At 45.4% G+C, this 16,347-nt stretch overlaps 1 protein-coding gene across 1 annotated transcript in view; it reads right to left on the reverse strand.

Moving 5' to 3' along the window:
- Positions 1-260: 260 nt before the first annotated feature.
- The window catches only part of Whamm (WASP homolog associated with actin, golgi membranes and microtubules), a 31,500-nt gene continuing 15,413 nt past the window's right edge, over positions 261-16,347 (reverse strand). Inside the window, exons 4-10 of the mRNA XM_057756317.1 lie at positions 11,730-11,899; positions 10,587-10,752; positions 7,892-8,079; positions 4,828-4,914; positions 4,602-4,697; positions 2,570-3,038; positions 261-929 (exon numbers count right to left, since the gene is read on the reverse strand). Coding sequence (XP_057612300.1) covers positions 640-929; positions 2,570-3,038; positions 4,602-4,697; positions 4,828-4,914; positions 7,892-8,079; positions 10,587-10,752; positions 11,730-11,899 — 1,466 coding nt within the window. The 3' untranslated portion in view covers positions 261-639. The remainder of the gene's footprint in view (positions 930-2,569; positions 3,039-4,601; positions 4,698-4,827; positions 4,915-7,891; positions 8,080-10,586; positions 10,753-11,729; positions 11,900-16,347) is intronic.

Consider the following 16,347-nt stretch of genomic DNA (forward strand, 5'->3'; position numbering starts at 1 on the left):
AGGGTTGATGTCCTGAGAGTTGGGGTGATGAGGTTAAGGGACACCTGGGCAGTCTGAGCAGTGACTAGGCCACTTGGTGTTGGTCCCCTCCCCACTCCTGACCAGTCCGTGGTGAGCAATGCTGTTCCGGTGTCCTCAGCACTTGCTCAACTAAATGCTGAGCTGAAATCCTGGGCAGTTTCCAACCCACCAAGGCAGAAAGAACTTTGCTTTCATAGTGGCCCAGAGACCATTTCCTCATGACACAGACACATTATAAACACTGTTTATTATGAGTTTTTGTAGTGCTGATACACAAAATAAATTTTATTTAAATATTTAAAGTAATTCTGGAATATATGTAATTTATTTGGATTATTGCTAAAATCATGTTCACATTCAAGCCGTTAAGTCTGAAGAACCAGTGTCCAAGCACATGGAAAGTACATTGTCTAATGTATACCACAGGGCTGCACCTCCAGCTCAGACAGTGCCCCTAGAGTGGACACAGTACTGTTCCCATGGCCAGCCTACCCACCTGTGGGCAGTGACAGCCACTATGCCTCCACTCTTCTCCCCAGTGTTAAGCTACAGAGTAGTTTCTCAGGGAAGCCTTGCTGGTCTAGTTATGGACATGTCTGCCTTTGTCACCTGGAGACCCTAGTGGTCCCACGCGCCAGGGTTCTGCTCATCACTGTCGTCTGAGTCAGCAGACACTTTCTTGATTCTTTCCAGGGCCGCCTTGATGCTCCTCTCCAGGTCGCTGGTACTCGTCTTGCTGGGCTTCACTCCTGCGTCTGGGTGGACTTTCTTCAGCTGCACCCCCTGCCTGATGGCCGCCAGAACTTGCTCATTGACTGAGGTGCGAGGAGGGGACAAGGGAGGCGCTTCTACTTTCCGGAGAGAAGCCTTGCCCTGCCGTATGCAGGCCAGCACATCATACATAGAGTCTGAAATTAAGCAGACAGCAAGTATAGTGAAGAACCAGGTTTCCAGGACACACATCAGTTCCTGCCATGATTTAACCCACAGTGCAGCGAGCCACTGCCAGGACGCTAGTCAGCTGTCAGCAGCACCACGATCCCATGTCAATCAGTTTACCACCCCTTCTTCAAATGCACTGTAACTCCGAGCCACGGCCACCCCGAGTTTTGCTGAGATGACTTCAGACACCCTGCAGTGGTATCTCCTCCATCTCCTTCCCACCAAACATCCTGATCATGCACCTGCATTCTCTACTAGTCTTGGTGGTGAGTCAGTAATGACTCACCCTGACAACAGGCACTCAGAGTTCCCACACACAAAGGCTTGAAGTGTGATATACTTATCAACCGCTCTGTGAGCCCAAAGGGAGGCGCTGGCGCATTTCCTGCACAGCGTGTTTAATTCCACCCACCTTACCTGAGTGGCTAAGGGCTCTGTTTCTGAGAGTGAAATGCTGTCAAAACACAAATTAGCTCAGAGTTCTAAGACAGTAGTGAGGAGCTGTTTTTACAACTCTGAGACCCTGAGGGTAAAACCTTTCCTTGCTTAGGAAGGGCATGAACACAGCCACTAACTTAGACGTCTACCAGGTAAGCCTTCAAGATTAATGGTCATTTCTGGTTGGGGACTGAAGAGCTGGGCGATGGCTAACTAGTCTCCTCCATTCTGGACTCAAGGCCTCACCTGATTATAACCCCATTGAGAACTGCTTAGGCAAGTTCCATAATCAAGTCCACCCTTCTTACTCTGCGGTGCTATACAGTGTTTGTGAGTAGATCAGAGCTCCCCCCCCCCCAACTGTGCATTCAACCCAAGCTGAGAATACTCCTGCATCCAAACTCGAATCTAGGCAAACAGGAAATCGCTCTTCATTGCATGGTGTTGCAAGCCCTACCGATGGCTTGCCACCTAAACCTGCAGGCGTTTTCCTTCACAGCATGTTCTGGGCACAGTGAAGGCCTGAACTCAAAATAAGTGGAGTGCTTAATTAACCAAAACCAGCATGTACGTTCCATGGGCTTCGTCCCAGGAATTGTGTGTTCTAGGTGGAGCAACATACTCAGCCAGAGCATAGCATTTTACCAGGGCTTATCTAAGACAACCCTCCTAAGCAGCAGGCTCTGAGTCTTGGCAAGTTTAGGCCAGTTTCCCCAAAGGCCAATGTCTGAAGCCACAGTTAGAATTATGCATGAGAACTGTGGCCCTCACTAAACAAAAACTTGACCGTATTCAGTAGAAAGAGAAAAGCTGGCCCAATTTTCCAGTATTCTCGATTAAATTCAACACTTAGTTCTGTGGATGACTCAGAGGTGTAACAAACACCATTTAAAGCTGTATTGAGAAACACTGGCTGAACTCAAATCCATGCTGAAGTGGGGGCAGGCTGAAACAGCTTAGGGTGTCACACTGTAGGACCAGCAAATGCAGAGATGTGTTTTCAGGTTCGTTAGCATGTCAAATTCAATCTCACCTACAACAGTCACAAAAGGAGTACTACCACGGCAACAAATGTGGGATATTTTGAAAAAGATTCTAAATTGAAACGAATGAGACTTCAGCAGCATGAGAACCCACAGGGAGCACGAGCAGGACCGTAGTGAATTACCTGTACGCTGGAAGCTGTCCAGACAATCGCATGGTCTTTCAGCAGCCGCCTCGCACACTAGAGAGAGTGGCTGGGCCTCTGTTGCTGAAGTCCTCAGTCCTAAATTCTGATGAGCGGTGACTTGAAAAGAGGACAGAGTAGGGAGAGGAAGTGGTGGAGGAGGAGGGGGTGGTGGAGGAGGTGGCGGCGGTGGTGGTAGTGACAGATCCTCACTGAATCGGGACAGTGTCTGGTCACCAGCTGGAACAAAAACCTGAAGAGGGACACTACCACAGGCATCTTGATGTTCCAGGGTTCTCATATTAGCTTCAGGTAAGGGGGAAGCAACACTTCCGTTTTTGCTAGTGGCAGGATGATCTGTCTTGTGATGAGCTGTTGAGGATCTCTTCCGAGAGCGTCCACCTGACAGGTTTGGCACCCTGGTTTCTGAGCAAGTCGTTTTCAGTGCGGAATGAGTAGCTGGACACCTCTGAAGATGAAAAGCTAGTAAGAGACTGGCCACAACGTGGGGCATCAAAATGATGCAACTCCACAGACGGACCCCTAAAGCAACACTGCTTAGTGCACGGGGCATCCTATCACAAGAACTCTGGCCGCCCACACAACCCATGCTGCCGAGCCTGTTTTCACAAGCTCAAGGAGCACTGCTCACATGGCAGCGGGAGCACCAGTCGTGCTGCCTTGAGGTGGGGACCACCCTGGGCCAGAGTGAAGCCCTATCTTTTTCAAAACAAAACCAAAAGACAAACAGAAAAAAAAAAACCCACATTTATACTGTTCAACTAAGTGACCATATAATACTTAATCTCTTAACAGAATGAAGATGAAAAAGATGAATACGGATGAAAGTGTTCACCATCATCTCTTGGAGAGGCAGAGAGGAAAGGAAAAACCTTGGCCTCGGCAGAGCCCTGGGGTTGCAGCTGCCACTGCTTCCTCCACAGCAATAGTTAGACATTTGTTAAAAAGAAAAAGGAAGCTAGGTAAGGTGTTCAAACAAGACAACCTGTGTCCAACTCCCAGAACCCACACAGGAAGCTGGAGTTGGTAGCAGTGCCTGTAACCCCAGAGCTGAGGGGGGAGGCTGTGCAGCTCCTGGAGTTTGCTGGCCAGCCAGCATGGCCTACTTGGTGAGTGCCAGGCCAATGAGACATCCTGTCTCAAAAACCAAGGTAGAGAGCTCCTGAAGAATGGCCACCTGAGGCTGACCTCTGACCTCCACAGGCATGTGTGTGCTCACATGGACACACTAAAAATAAAAATGAAGAGAAGCCAGCTGAGACTGAAGGCAGTTCAGAGAAAAGAGAGCAGAGGCCCAGATATGTTGTGATATCAACAACAGCAGCTGTAACCAGGCATAGTAGCACACACCAGTATAGATAGCAGCTGGGGGCCAATGCAGGATTGAATTCTGGGCTACTCTGGGAGTCATGGTTTGGAAAGTATGACTCACCTATTTGAATGCTGGAGCGAGTGTTTAGGAAGGAGTAGGTGTGTCGCTGGAGGTAGGCTTTGAGCTGCAGCCATGATGATAATGGCCTAGCCCATGAAAGTGTCAACAAGTTAAATGCTTTCTTTTATAAGTAGCCTTGATAGGGGTGTCTCTTCACAGCAAAAGAACAGTAGCTATAGGGTGTATCTTAAGAACCTACCTCAATCCAAAGAAAAGAAAAGCCAGCAGTGGGTTCACATTGTGGCTTCCCTAATTTTTGTTCTTTATCAATAATAGCATTTTTTAAAATTCTATGTTATCAGGTTGGAGAGATGGCTCACAGGTTAAGAGCACTGCTCTCTCAGAGGTCCTGAGTTCAGTTCCTAGCAACCACATGGTGGCTCACAACCATCTATGAGATCTGATGATACACTCTTCTGGAGTGAAGGCACGCATGCAGATAGAACACTGTATACATACTAAATAAGCAAATCTTTTAAAGAATTTCTGTTATCTGTTCATAATACATTACTCTTTTCTAGGGTGGGTGAGGCTCATTTATCTCCCCAGATACGGTAAGTGAGTTTTTCTAGAACTTACCTCCCTATATGCTTTTAGTCGCTCAAGCGTCTTCTGGCGTTCATGGCTTATCCACTCTTTTTTCTTTTGTTCCTCTTCTTTTATTTTGTCTCTTTTCTATATGTGAACAAACACATCCTTGTAAAGGCGCAGGGTTCGTCGTGTGTGTATGCACAAGGAAAGGAGGCCCACCCTCATCGGCCCTGGCTGTGTAGTTCCACAGGCTGACCCAGCGTCAGGTACTCACCATCTGAATACTGTGGTGCTGGTGAAAACGGCTCACACTTTGTTTAGCCTGCTGCAGTCTGAGCCGATGATTTTCTCGGCAGTGATCCTGGGCAGATAACACAAGTCACATACATGGTTTTTTAGTAAAATATGGGCTGGAGTAGAGTTAGAAGCACTGTATTTTTGACTAACATGTAAGGTGTTCAGTTTCCAAAGAGGGTCAATAGCAGGTCCTCCCCTATGTGACAAGGACTGCCCACAGGTGTCACCTGTTCCCAGCAGAGTGTTTTGAGAGATGAAGTGTCTCGGCCATCTGTTTCATTACTTTGTTGGGGGGGGGGGAAGCACACATGCCATAGTGCACACAAAGAGGTCAGGGGACAACTTGCTGGAGTCACATGGGTCCTGGTTGTCATGCTCGGCAGTGGGTGCCTTCATAGGGCAACCATCTCAAATCCGTCCTAATGCAGCTGTTTAACCCACTTCCCCATGTTATAAATACTAATTATATTCCTAAACACATCTGCAAAATGGTAGCCCACCTAGAAATACTTGGAAATTGCATTAAAAATTGTACTTCTCCCGTGCTCAACCACTCCTCATGACCCAAGAGCAGTAACGCTAACATGCACCGAGTGTTTTCCGCCTGAGCTGCAGTGCCCTTTATCCGTATGGTTGCAATGAAATTTGTACCATCAATGTTACTAGCTTCCTTACACATGAAAAACTTAGCTTAAGAGGAATTGTAGGGGCTGGAAGATGGCTCAGTAGAGAAGAGGGCTCGAAGCTCTTGCGGAAGAACAGGTCAGTTCCCAGCGCCCTGTAACTACAGCTCTAGGAATCTGATGCCCTTCTCTGGTCTCTCCAGGCATCTGCGTCCACGTGCACATACATGCATGCAGACACACATGCACAAACATAAAAACTAAATCTTAAAGTTGGCAATTTGCCCTTGAAAGTGGCCAGGCTGTGATTTCAACCGATAGTGGCATCTGAAACGGGACCTCAGCCTCCACTCTGTTAGCCAAGTGTTTTCCAACCCAGTGGAGAGCTGCCGGGCTGCAGAGGAAGGGAAACCACCCGCAGGTTGATGGTCAATGCTCCAGTTCAGTTTAAGACAGTGGTTCTCAACCCGTGGGTTGCAACCCTTTCGGGGTCAAATGACCCTTTCACAGGGTCACCTAAGACCATTGGAAAATAGATATTTACATTGTGATTCATGACAGTAGCAAAATCACAATTACAAAGTAGCATAAAAAATAATTTTATGGTTGGGGTCACCACATCATGAGGAACTCTGTATTAAAGGGTCCCAGCATTGGGAAGGTTGAGAGAACCAGTGGTCTAGAGGACACTGTCCTGACAGACGAACATCCATCCATCCGACCACAGTAGCACTGAACTGGGGGGCTGAACCACATGGCCCCAGCTTGGGCTTTCTGAAGTGTGGAGCAAAAGGCAACAGCCTGTGAGTTGTCAGACCATCTGAAGAACAGCCCCTAACCCAGAGACTACAGCTCTGGAGCACAGACCTGCAAAGACTGTTCCAGGAAGTGACATTTGCATGGAGGGCACAGCTGGGCATCTGCCTGTGATTCAAGCCACTGAGCACGCACAGAGGCCAGCAGGCAACTTGGCAAGGCCTTGCCTCAAAACAAAGCAGTGAGATATATAGCTCACTGGCAGAGCACTGGCCTAAAAAACAATCCCAAATGGCAAAAAAAAAATAATTCCAATAATAAAGCACAATAAATACGAGCAATTAATGAAATATAGGAACTTTCTCTTCTATTGAAAAAATTATTTCTCAGTGTTTTTATGTAATTATATTGTTTTAGAATTAAGGGAGCAAATGAGTTTCATTCTACTTCGTTTTTGCTTTTTTTGACTTTATTGGTCTTTTGCTTGTTTGATTTTTGGGTTTTTTTTTTGTTCTGTTTAAGAGAACATAAAATTGGGAAGGGGGTGGGGAGGATCTAGGAGGAGCTTAGGGATCAAAATATATTGTATAAAAAGCTTTTGTTTTCCAATTAAAAAAAAGAAAACAAGCCAGGCAGTAGTGGTACACACCTTTAATCCCAGTACTTGGGAGGCAGAAACAGACATCTCTGAGTATAAGGCCAGTCTGGTCTACATAGTGAGTTCCAGGACAGTCAGGGCTCCACAGAGAAACCCGTCTCAAGTAACAAAACAAAACACACACAAAGAAGAAAAGGAAAAAACCCACAAATCTTTGGGTTTTGTTTTTTAAGTTTTGTTTCACGAAACATAAGGTCTAAAGTAAGACGAATGTTGCATCTGTGACTGGCTTCATTATCTATAATTTAGCTTAAAATTTATCCTGTACAGGTGATTATTAGTTTCTCCCTAGTGTAGTAAGTTTATTTTGTGGCACCAGGGACTGAACCAAGAACCTTATGCACACCAGTCAAGCTTCTACTGCTGAACTGCAGCTGCAGCCACTGCTTATTTCTTCACTGGAAACAAGGTCTCCCCATGAGTTACACAGACTGGCCTCGAACTTGCCTCAGCCTCTCAGGTAGCTAGGATTTCAGGCCTGAACCAGCAGTGCCACACCACACTCCCCCTAATTTGTTTTTATCTATTAATATGCGAGGGCAGAGGGCAACTTCGGGTGTTGGCGCTTTCCTCCCCCCATGGTTTTGGGGACTGAAGTGAGGTTCTCAGGCTCCTGCCATAAGCGCTCTTCCGAGGCCCCCACCCTTATTCTGATTATAAAAGTACTATGCACAGAGTAGGAATTCAATAAATAATTACTAAATGAACTAATTAAAAATCTAGATATTATGGTAAACACTTAAATCTCAAACAATTTTTTTTAGCATTTTAAAATGGGAACCTTGGGGGAGGGTTGAAGGGGAGGGGAGAGGCAGGAAGGGGAGCAGAGAAAAATGTAGAGCTCATTAAAATCAAATATATATATATATTTGGCTCTAACCACGGAGACAAAAATACAAAGAACATTAGTCACGGTGTAGGTAAACCTTTTCAGTGCCCTGTGCCCTTTACCCTCCCATTAAAGTGAAAGCCTAGAAGAAAGGAGGCCGGCTCGTGGAACGTACCTTTCTGTTCCTGAGGCGGGCCCTCCTGGCAGAGATGCGGCCCCGCTGAGCCTCCAGCCGCTGGCACTGCTGTCTTAGTGCGCTCAGGTCTCCATTCTCACCTGGGTGTAGCTCCAGACCGTAAGCCAGGCTCTTCAGCTCCTCGGGACTTTCACACGGGTCGTAGTAGATCACTTCATCCTGTTTCTCTAAACAGGTTAGTGATTTTCTTAGGAATGTCTTTAAATGTAAAGAAAGACTAGCTGTATCACACCATGTAGAGGAGAATAGCATTAGAATTACATGCGCACACTTCTCACATAGCTGCACATGGTAACAGTTTTCTACCAGACATGTTCCATGTGCTGGGAAAAGCATTTTAATGGCCACATTGTATCCACTAGTTCAAACATTCTCAGAATGTCCCAGTGTTCTTTCCGATTTCACAGTGATAAACATCTCTTCGCACCGTGTGTGTGTGTCTGTGAGAGAGAGACAGAGACTCCTTCCTTAGCGAATGAAATGAGTGCTGGGATTCTTCACGCCTCTCCCCGATGCCCCAGCACAGCACACGCTGTCTCGCCTGTCTTCACTCTAGATTATACTGATTTTTAAAAACCATGCCTGTAACAATCCCGAACCCTGCAGAAGCACAGACTACAAAGTTTTCTATGTCCTCCCCAAACCAGAGTCCCATCCCGAAGGAAAACACCCTTCCAGGTTAACTACTGAAAAGTAAAAGTTCCCCTAAATGTATAAAATGTTCACAACTGAAAAGAGCTGCAAAGGTTTTGGATATCAAGATTAAACCAACGAAATGCTGAGGCCCTGCGTGAGGATCATTAACTTGAAGGGGCCTGAAGAGAGAGACTGAAGATACGGAGGGACCTACCATGATCTTGGGTAGGAGGAATCAAAACTGCAAGATGACCATTCTCCCCAAGTACTAATTTTAAGCACAATCCCAATCAAAAGTCCAGTGAGTTTTGTTTGTTAGAAGTTGCCAAAGTGATTCTAAGCTTCATCTGGAAGAATAAAGAAGTGAGAGCATCAGAGGACATGGAGCAGCAGGGTCCCGGGGGTAACACAGGAGTGCAGAGCCCATACCAGGAGGGCTCAGACCAACCCACTGTGGTCAGGAGGCTCAGGGCCTCCAGTTTTTTAAAAAAATCATTGATCGAGCTGGGCAGAGGTGGCACATGCCTTTAATCTCAGCACTCAAGAGGCAGAGGCAGGCGGATCTCTGTGAGTTTGAGACCAGCCTGGTCTACAAGAGCTAGTTCCAGGACAGGCTCCAAAGCTACAGAGAAACCCTGTCTCGAAAAACAAAAAAATCAATGATCTGGACCAATTTGGGGAGAATAGTATGACCAACAACTGAATACAATCTGTAGTGTGGAAAGGATACTAAGATAAAATATACAGCTGGCATGACTTTTCTCAGATGCAGAATCTGGGGACAGTAGTAAAGCAGGGCATGGTGGCGCCACCTACAATCCCAGCACCTGGGAAGTGAAGACCGAGGATTTAAGGCCACCATTGACCACAGAGCAATTCAGAGTCCAGGCTGCGTCAATTACATGAGCCCATTAGTAACGTGTGCGTGCGTGCGTGCGTGTGTGTACACAACAGCAGGAGAACTACAAACTACTAGGAGAGAAAGGGGACACGGTAGGCAACAACCAAGGGTGGTGGGTGTGAATATGAGCAAAGCCCAGGACACGCGCATATAAACTGGGTTATAAAGTGTAAAGGTGTGCGGTGTGGTGGCGCACATCTGAGACCCGACCCTCGGGGCTGAAGAAGGAGGCTGCAATGGGCTTGAGGTCAGCTACAACTACATGGCAAGACCCTGTCTCAAAACACCAAAAAGATGAGAAAAATTGGGGGGGGGGGGGAGAAAAGGGAAACATCTCAAAGGGAAATAGCCATTAAATTATTAAACTGTTTTCACTATCAATTTTAATGAAATAAAGACTGTGTGGTGCCATCTTCTCTCCCAAGTGTCTGGGATGCAAAGAGAACAGCACGGACATGGAAGGCTGGCCCTCATCTGCTGCTGGGCGCCCTTCTGTGCAGCCTCTCTACAGGCTATTAGGAAACTCAGAAGAGAGAAACAATGGAGGGAAGAAGAAGAAGATGCATTTCAAATTTCTACCCTAGCCATTTTGGTAGCTACATATTAAAGTGTTAGTAAGCATTGCCCTTAACCCAACCATTCTCTTTTTAGATATTTATCTCATAAATTATCTGGAATCTGTGGACAGGACGTGTACAAAAAAGATTTTCTGCTGCACCAATGTTCAAGACAGGGAGAGACCAGAAATCACAGTATGCCTGGAAAACGAACACTATGTGGCCATTAAAATTCAGAGAGTTCTCAAAATTATTATACTTAAATGAGTCTATTGTATATTAGGTAAAAATGAGGTAACTTGATAGAGTATATAGTTTTGGTTTTAAAAACTGAATTTTTATATTATGTAGCACATTTAAAACACTAGGTTATTAGCAAGTTTCTTCCACTAAGATCCCTACCCGATGGTATGAGGTTCTCTTATGTTTGAATATACTGTCGAACAATAAACATCATAAAGGGAAACTAAAAACAGTCAGTAGCTGTAGCGGGTCATTCATAAGATGAAACTGATAACTGGTCTACATGTCCTCGAACATGTGACTCGACATTTCATTCTGACATAAACGTGAATGTTACCTTTTATAAGTCTCTTAACAGAGTCCAACCGTGTGACAAGGATCGTCTCCTCACTTCTCAGGATCTCAAGTTTAACCTCATACAATTCCAACTGAATCTCATAATACTGTATTTCCAGCTCATCTACAGCATCTATGGTCTTTCCCTGGTCTGGAAGTTCCTCCACCTGGTTTGTGTGCAGAGAGGAATAGATGATTAGCATAGTAAGCATCCTGGCCTTGTTCTGCTCTTCCAACTGTAAGAAAGGAGTCAGGACAAAGCACTCACATCTCGAGACAAACTTGAATTCATTCAGTGTTCTCTACATACACTCTACCTTAAAACAAGGCAACACATTTGCGGTCTAGAAACATAACAGCAATGAGACCATGTCAGGGATGGAAGGTGTCACCCCAAATTTAAATGTTAGCACTCTTAAGCACCAGTGTGGCAATATTGAGGGGGCCTTTGGAGGTGATAGGTCTGATGAGGTCGAGGGGTGGGACTGTGTGGTGGGAAGGCTCTTAGTGGTGCTTCCTCTCCATGGACAGGAGAGGCTGTGAGCACACAGCAAGGATGGCCACAGCCAGGAAGAGAGCCCTTGTCAGACGCTGAATCTGAAGGCATCTCAATCTTCAGTGTCTATCTCCAGAGCTGTGAGGAATAATTAAATATCTTTGTAGTCAGCCCAACTATGGCATCTTCTTACAAGCAGCCTGATCTAAGGCAGCTACTGACAAGATTCTGCTCTGAAGTCCCAAGACTATGGAAATTCTTACCTGACTATGAGCCTATGAAGAGCCACTTAGATTAAGACAGTGGAGCCCTTGCTTAGCTACGCTGGGCTGGGGCTCAGTGGTGGGATACATGCTTAGCACCTGTATGCATGATGTTGGCTCCAGGACACTGTCACACTGTTCACAAGCACAGGCATGCAGATACACACACGTGTATTTACTGAACATACTGCTGGACTGGTTTTTAAAGTAATCTCCCACTTCAATCCTAAACTCAGTGTTACAAGCAAATCCTGGGCTATATTCAGAAACATCTTGAGAACATATCTACTGGAAGCCTGTGTTGGACAACACAAAGGGAGCTCGTTACCAACACCTAGGACGAAAGGGCAACGCGCCTTGAGAAGGTTGTGTTTGTCTGTCTTACCTTCCTCTGGATCTCGGCTCGCCTGTGGCTGAGACACAGCTCTTTGGCTCGCATGAGCTGCAGAGTCTCCCGCGCTAACATGAGCTGGAGATTTTCTAGTCTGGGCATGGCTGTGGCCCAGGCAGCCTGGCCAAACCTCTTCCGATCCTGCTCCATTTGTTTCTGCATTCCTGAGTTTGTAATTAATAAAATAAAATGATGGAGGAAGGTCATTTGTCAATAAACAAACTGCCTTGGCCCATTTGATAGGCTACCCCTTAGGTGGGTGGAGTAAACAGAATAGAATGCTGGGAGGAAGAGGAAGTGAGCTCAGACTCGACAGCTCTGCTCTCTGGAGCAGACGCCATGCTCCCCTCTCCCCGGCAGATGCGATAAAGCTCCGACCCAGGATGGACGTAGGCTAGAATCTTCCCGGTAAGCGCTCCTTGGGGTGCTACACACATGAATAGAAATGGGCCAAGCAGTGTTTAAAAGAATACAGTTTGTGTGTCATTATTTTGGGGCATAAGCTAGCCAGGCAACCATGAGCCGGGCTGTGGGAAGAGGCCCGCAGCTCCCTACTACAGATGGCGCCCAGACATTGGGACTGAGTCCACAGAAAGCCTGAGAAAGCTTGGGAAAGAATAGAGTAAAGCATGTTTTCTTGGTAGCAACAATTTCTCGGGTCTGCTCTGCCTGCTAGAGGCAAGCAAGCGCTCTCATCTAAGAGAGGCTTCCTGACTCAGCTTCAGCTGCAAAACCCTGCAGCTCATTAAGAGGTCCTGCCACAAAACACTTAAATGGTATTAATAAAAGCTGACTGAATGCTTGTTTGTTTTCGGCTGTAGCAAAAAAAAAAAAAAAAAAAAAAAGTTGTGCTGTTTTAAAATGCTGGCATTCTGGTCCATCCTGCCAGGGCAAACTCTAACTGTTTGAGGCAGGAGGGCCGACTACAGAGAGAGGACTTGATTGTTGTCTGTGGACGTAATGCTGCAGTTTGCTTGTTGGCAAAGACCTTGAAACGCCACAGAGTTGTGATAAACATGGCTAGAGCTGGTATCTCCTCCATGAGGCTGGAAAGCTAAGGAATGTGCTGAATCCAGCCATCAAAGGCACGGCTTTCGTCCTACTGATATTGCTTGGTAAATTAAAGACTCATGTGGTCAGAAAAAGAGAGAGAGATATACAGTAAAGAGAGATTCAAAGACAAAGAAAACTTTAAATGATTTACAGTGTGTTTAAAAATATATGCAGGCTGAAAGATAAAGTTCTTAAAAGTAAAATAAGGAAGAAAGAGAGTAATTGGGTGTGGTAGTACACACCTTTAATCCCAACACTTTGGAGGCAGAGGGAGATTGACCTCTGTGACTTCAAGGTGTGGTAGCACACGCCTTTAATCCCACTGCCTGGGAGGCAGAGACAGACAGATCTCTGTGAGTTCAAGAACAGCCTGGTCTAAAGAGTTATTCCAGGACGAAGATATACAGAAAATACAAAATAAAAGTAAAAGTAAACAAAATAGAGTTAAAATAAAGCTGCACAAAGATGGAAAATACACAGAGAATCTTGATACTGTATGCTATTATGCTCTCTTTGAATTGTTTGAATGCTGAGGAAGGAGCAACAGATGCTAAAAGATATTTGTTTATAAATGCTGCTGAATTAATCCAAGATAGATATTTTCAAAATACCTTGACTTCAGAATTTGAATCTAAGGACATGATGCTTTGGAAAGGAGTTTCTTCTTTTGTTTTCACAGAGGATGAGACCCTGTCGATTTTTTCTATTCCAATATGGTATGATAGACCACGCCCTCCTGAAAGGTTGCTGTGAACACCTTCAGAAAATTACTTCACTCAACTGCCGACTGAGATGACCCTGGCACACAGGTTATTCCATGAAAGATCTGAATAACAGCGCCCCCATTCAGCAGGAAGCAGTTTGGAGAGAAATAACTGCGCCCATATTCCCAAATATTGTTTATAAATGTTCTTTTACATTTAAAGGGGGTTATGATATAGGTATGAATAATTTGCATTGATATGGATTTTGCTTTAGTGATTTAGATTTAAGGTCAATTTTGTTATATGTATATGTATTTCTGATCTTGATTGAGGTATTGTGATTGTGTAGTTCATTTAAAAATGTAATGTCTAAGGTTGTTAATGGATAATTATCAATAATAGTCAAGTTTGTAGTCATGTTAGTTAGATTTTCTAGATGTGCATGCATATATTTCAGATAGGCATTCATCATGTCTTTCAAAGGCTAGAGAATATGGTATTTTAAATGTTTTAATAACTTAGGGTTTTTCATGACAATGAGACACTCTGCTCCTGGCAGCACCAATCTACTTCAAGAAGAAGATGGGCATCGAAGAGGATCCTTATGGAGTTTGATAGCCATTTGGGCAAGAAACTGCTCTTGCCTGGACTATTTTATAAACTAGACACAAAGAACCCGCAGAGAGAGGACTGCTGAACTTGCCTAAAGGTGAGATGATCTTTCGGGGTTCCTGATTCATGAAAGAGTCTGCGAGACATTCTGCAGGACACAGCAGATAGTGACTGAACTGCCTTTAAATTTCCTGCTTCATGGAAACGTCTCTGGATACTATGGACCTTTAGGCCGAAGATGGATGCCCCAACGGTACAGAGGAACTTTGGGTGACTGTCCAGGCAGTGAGATGTCTCTGTCATTTCTAGAGTTTAGAAGTTGCTTACTTTTTGTTTGCTTAGGTAATATTGTATTCTTCTCGAGTCTTTGATGGAGTTGAATAATAGATAGATATAGTTTTCCTTAGTTATGATAAAGATAAAATAGATGTAAATATTGTAATTTTTACTTGATAACTGTTTTGTTATATGTAATTTTGCTATGTTAAAGTTAAAGCCTTCCTTTTTTTTTTTGTTTAAACAGAAAAAAGGGAAATGATGGAGGAAGGTCATTTGTCAATAAACAAACTGCCTTGGCCCATTTGATAGGCTACCCCTTAGGTGGGTGGAGTAAACAGAATAGAATGCTGGGAGGAAGAGGAAGTGAGCTCAGACTCGACAGCTCTGCTCTCTGGAGCAGACGCCATGCTCCCCTCTCCCCGGCAGATGCGATAAAGCTCCGACCCAGGATGGACGTAGGCTAGAATCTTCCCGGTAAGCGCTCCTTGGGGTGCTACACACATGAATAGAAATGGGCCAAGCAGTGTTTAAAAGAATACAGTTTGTGTGTCATTATTTTGGGGCATAAGCTAGCCAGGCAACCATGAGCCGGGCTGTGGGAAGAGGCCCGCAGCTCCCTACTACAATAAAACAGAAGTACAACTCATTAATGAATCCTGGGTTGTTTCTTTGTTGCCCCTTCTTCAAACTAAAACATCCTTTCAACACCGGTTGGTCACTGATAGGAACTCTAGGTATTCAACTTAAAAGCAGGCCCGTAACAGCTCATGATCCACCTCACGAGCCACCCGCTTTTATAGCGTGGTCCAGACTACTTCTGTGACTGACGGGTGGTGTGGACAGTCTGATCAACATTAAACTCATTTCTCGGCTTTCAACCGAATTTCAAATCCTAATAAATGGGTGTGCTGCTTAGTTTCTGTCAACTTGATGCAAGCTAGAGTCACCTGGGAAGAAGATCAATTGAGCAGTTGCCTCCATTAGGCTGTCCTACAGACATGTCTGGAGGGCATTTTCTTAAGTGTTGATTGATATCAACAATCAAGGGCAAGAAGGGCCTAGCCCACTGTGGGTGATACCACCCCACCCTGTATGTGGTCCCCAGATGTGTAAGAATGCAAACTTAACTTCAGCCAGGGAAACAGGTAGGCTAACTAAAGATCTTCACCTCTTTGTAGGCAGAGACTGCTTTCATTTCCAGGCTGCCCAGACCCAAATAATCACACAAAAACTATATTAATTACAACACTGTTTGGCCAACAGTTCAGGCGATTTCCTAGCTAGTTTTTATCTTAACCCATTTCTATTATTCTGTGTATCACCACAAGGCTGTGGCCTACCAATAAAGGTTCTGGGCATCTTTCTCCTTTGGAAGCTACTGGCATCTCTGACTCTGCCTACTTTCTATATATCTTCCAGCCTGGCAATATTCTGCCCTGCCATAGGCTGAAGCAGCTTCTTTATTAACCAATGGCAGTAAAACACATTCACAGCATACAGAGGGGAATTCCACATCTCCTCTTCTCCTCCAATTCCAGTGCTGCAGACCACCGGCTGAAGTGAACTCCCCAACCTCCACCCTGTCTCCAGTGGGCCACACAGATCTTCCCCTCCAAACACTCCCTCTCAGCCTACCCCAAATCATGTCTTTATCCCAGTCCCCAAATATAACAGGCACTCCCTAGGAGCCCACAGGCCATTCCAGACAGGGAAGCAGGGAGCTAACTGCAGATCTTCACCTCTTCCTCAGCTCCTCTAGGTCCCTTCCCCAGGTTTCATCCCCACTCTGCAGCAGATCACCTGCTGTGGCCTCTCCTCACTCTCTGCCCCCATTCCCAGGGGCTAAGCAAATCTGGTGAACACTAGACTTTCCTCCCTCTGGGGAGCCCCTCTGCATCCCCCTCCTAGCCCATTCCTATTACTGTTAGCTCCCACTACCTAGAAACACCTGGAACCCGCAGTGA

This window comes from Chionomys nivalis, chromosome 23 (assembly GCF_950005125.1).
Source record: "Chionomys nivalis chromosome 23, mChiNiv1.1, whole genome shotgun sequence".
In the NCBI taxonomy this organism is placed as follows: Eukaryota; Metazoa; Chordata; class Mammalia; order Rodentia; family Cricetidae; genus Chionomys; species Chionomys nivalis.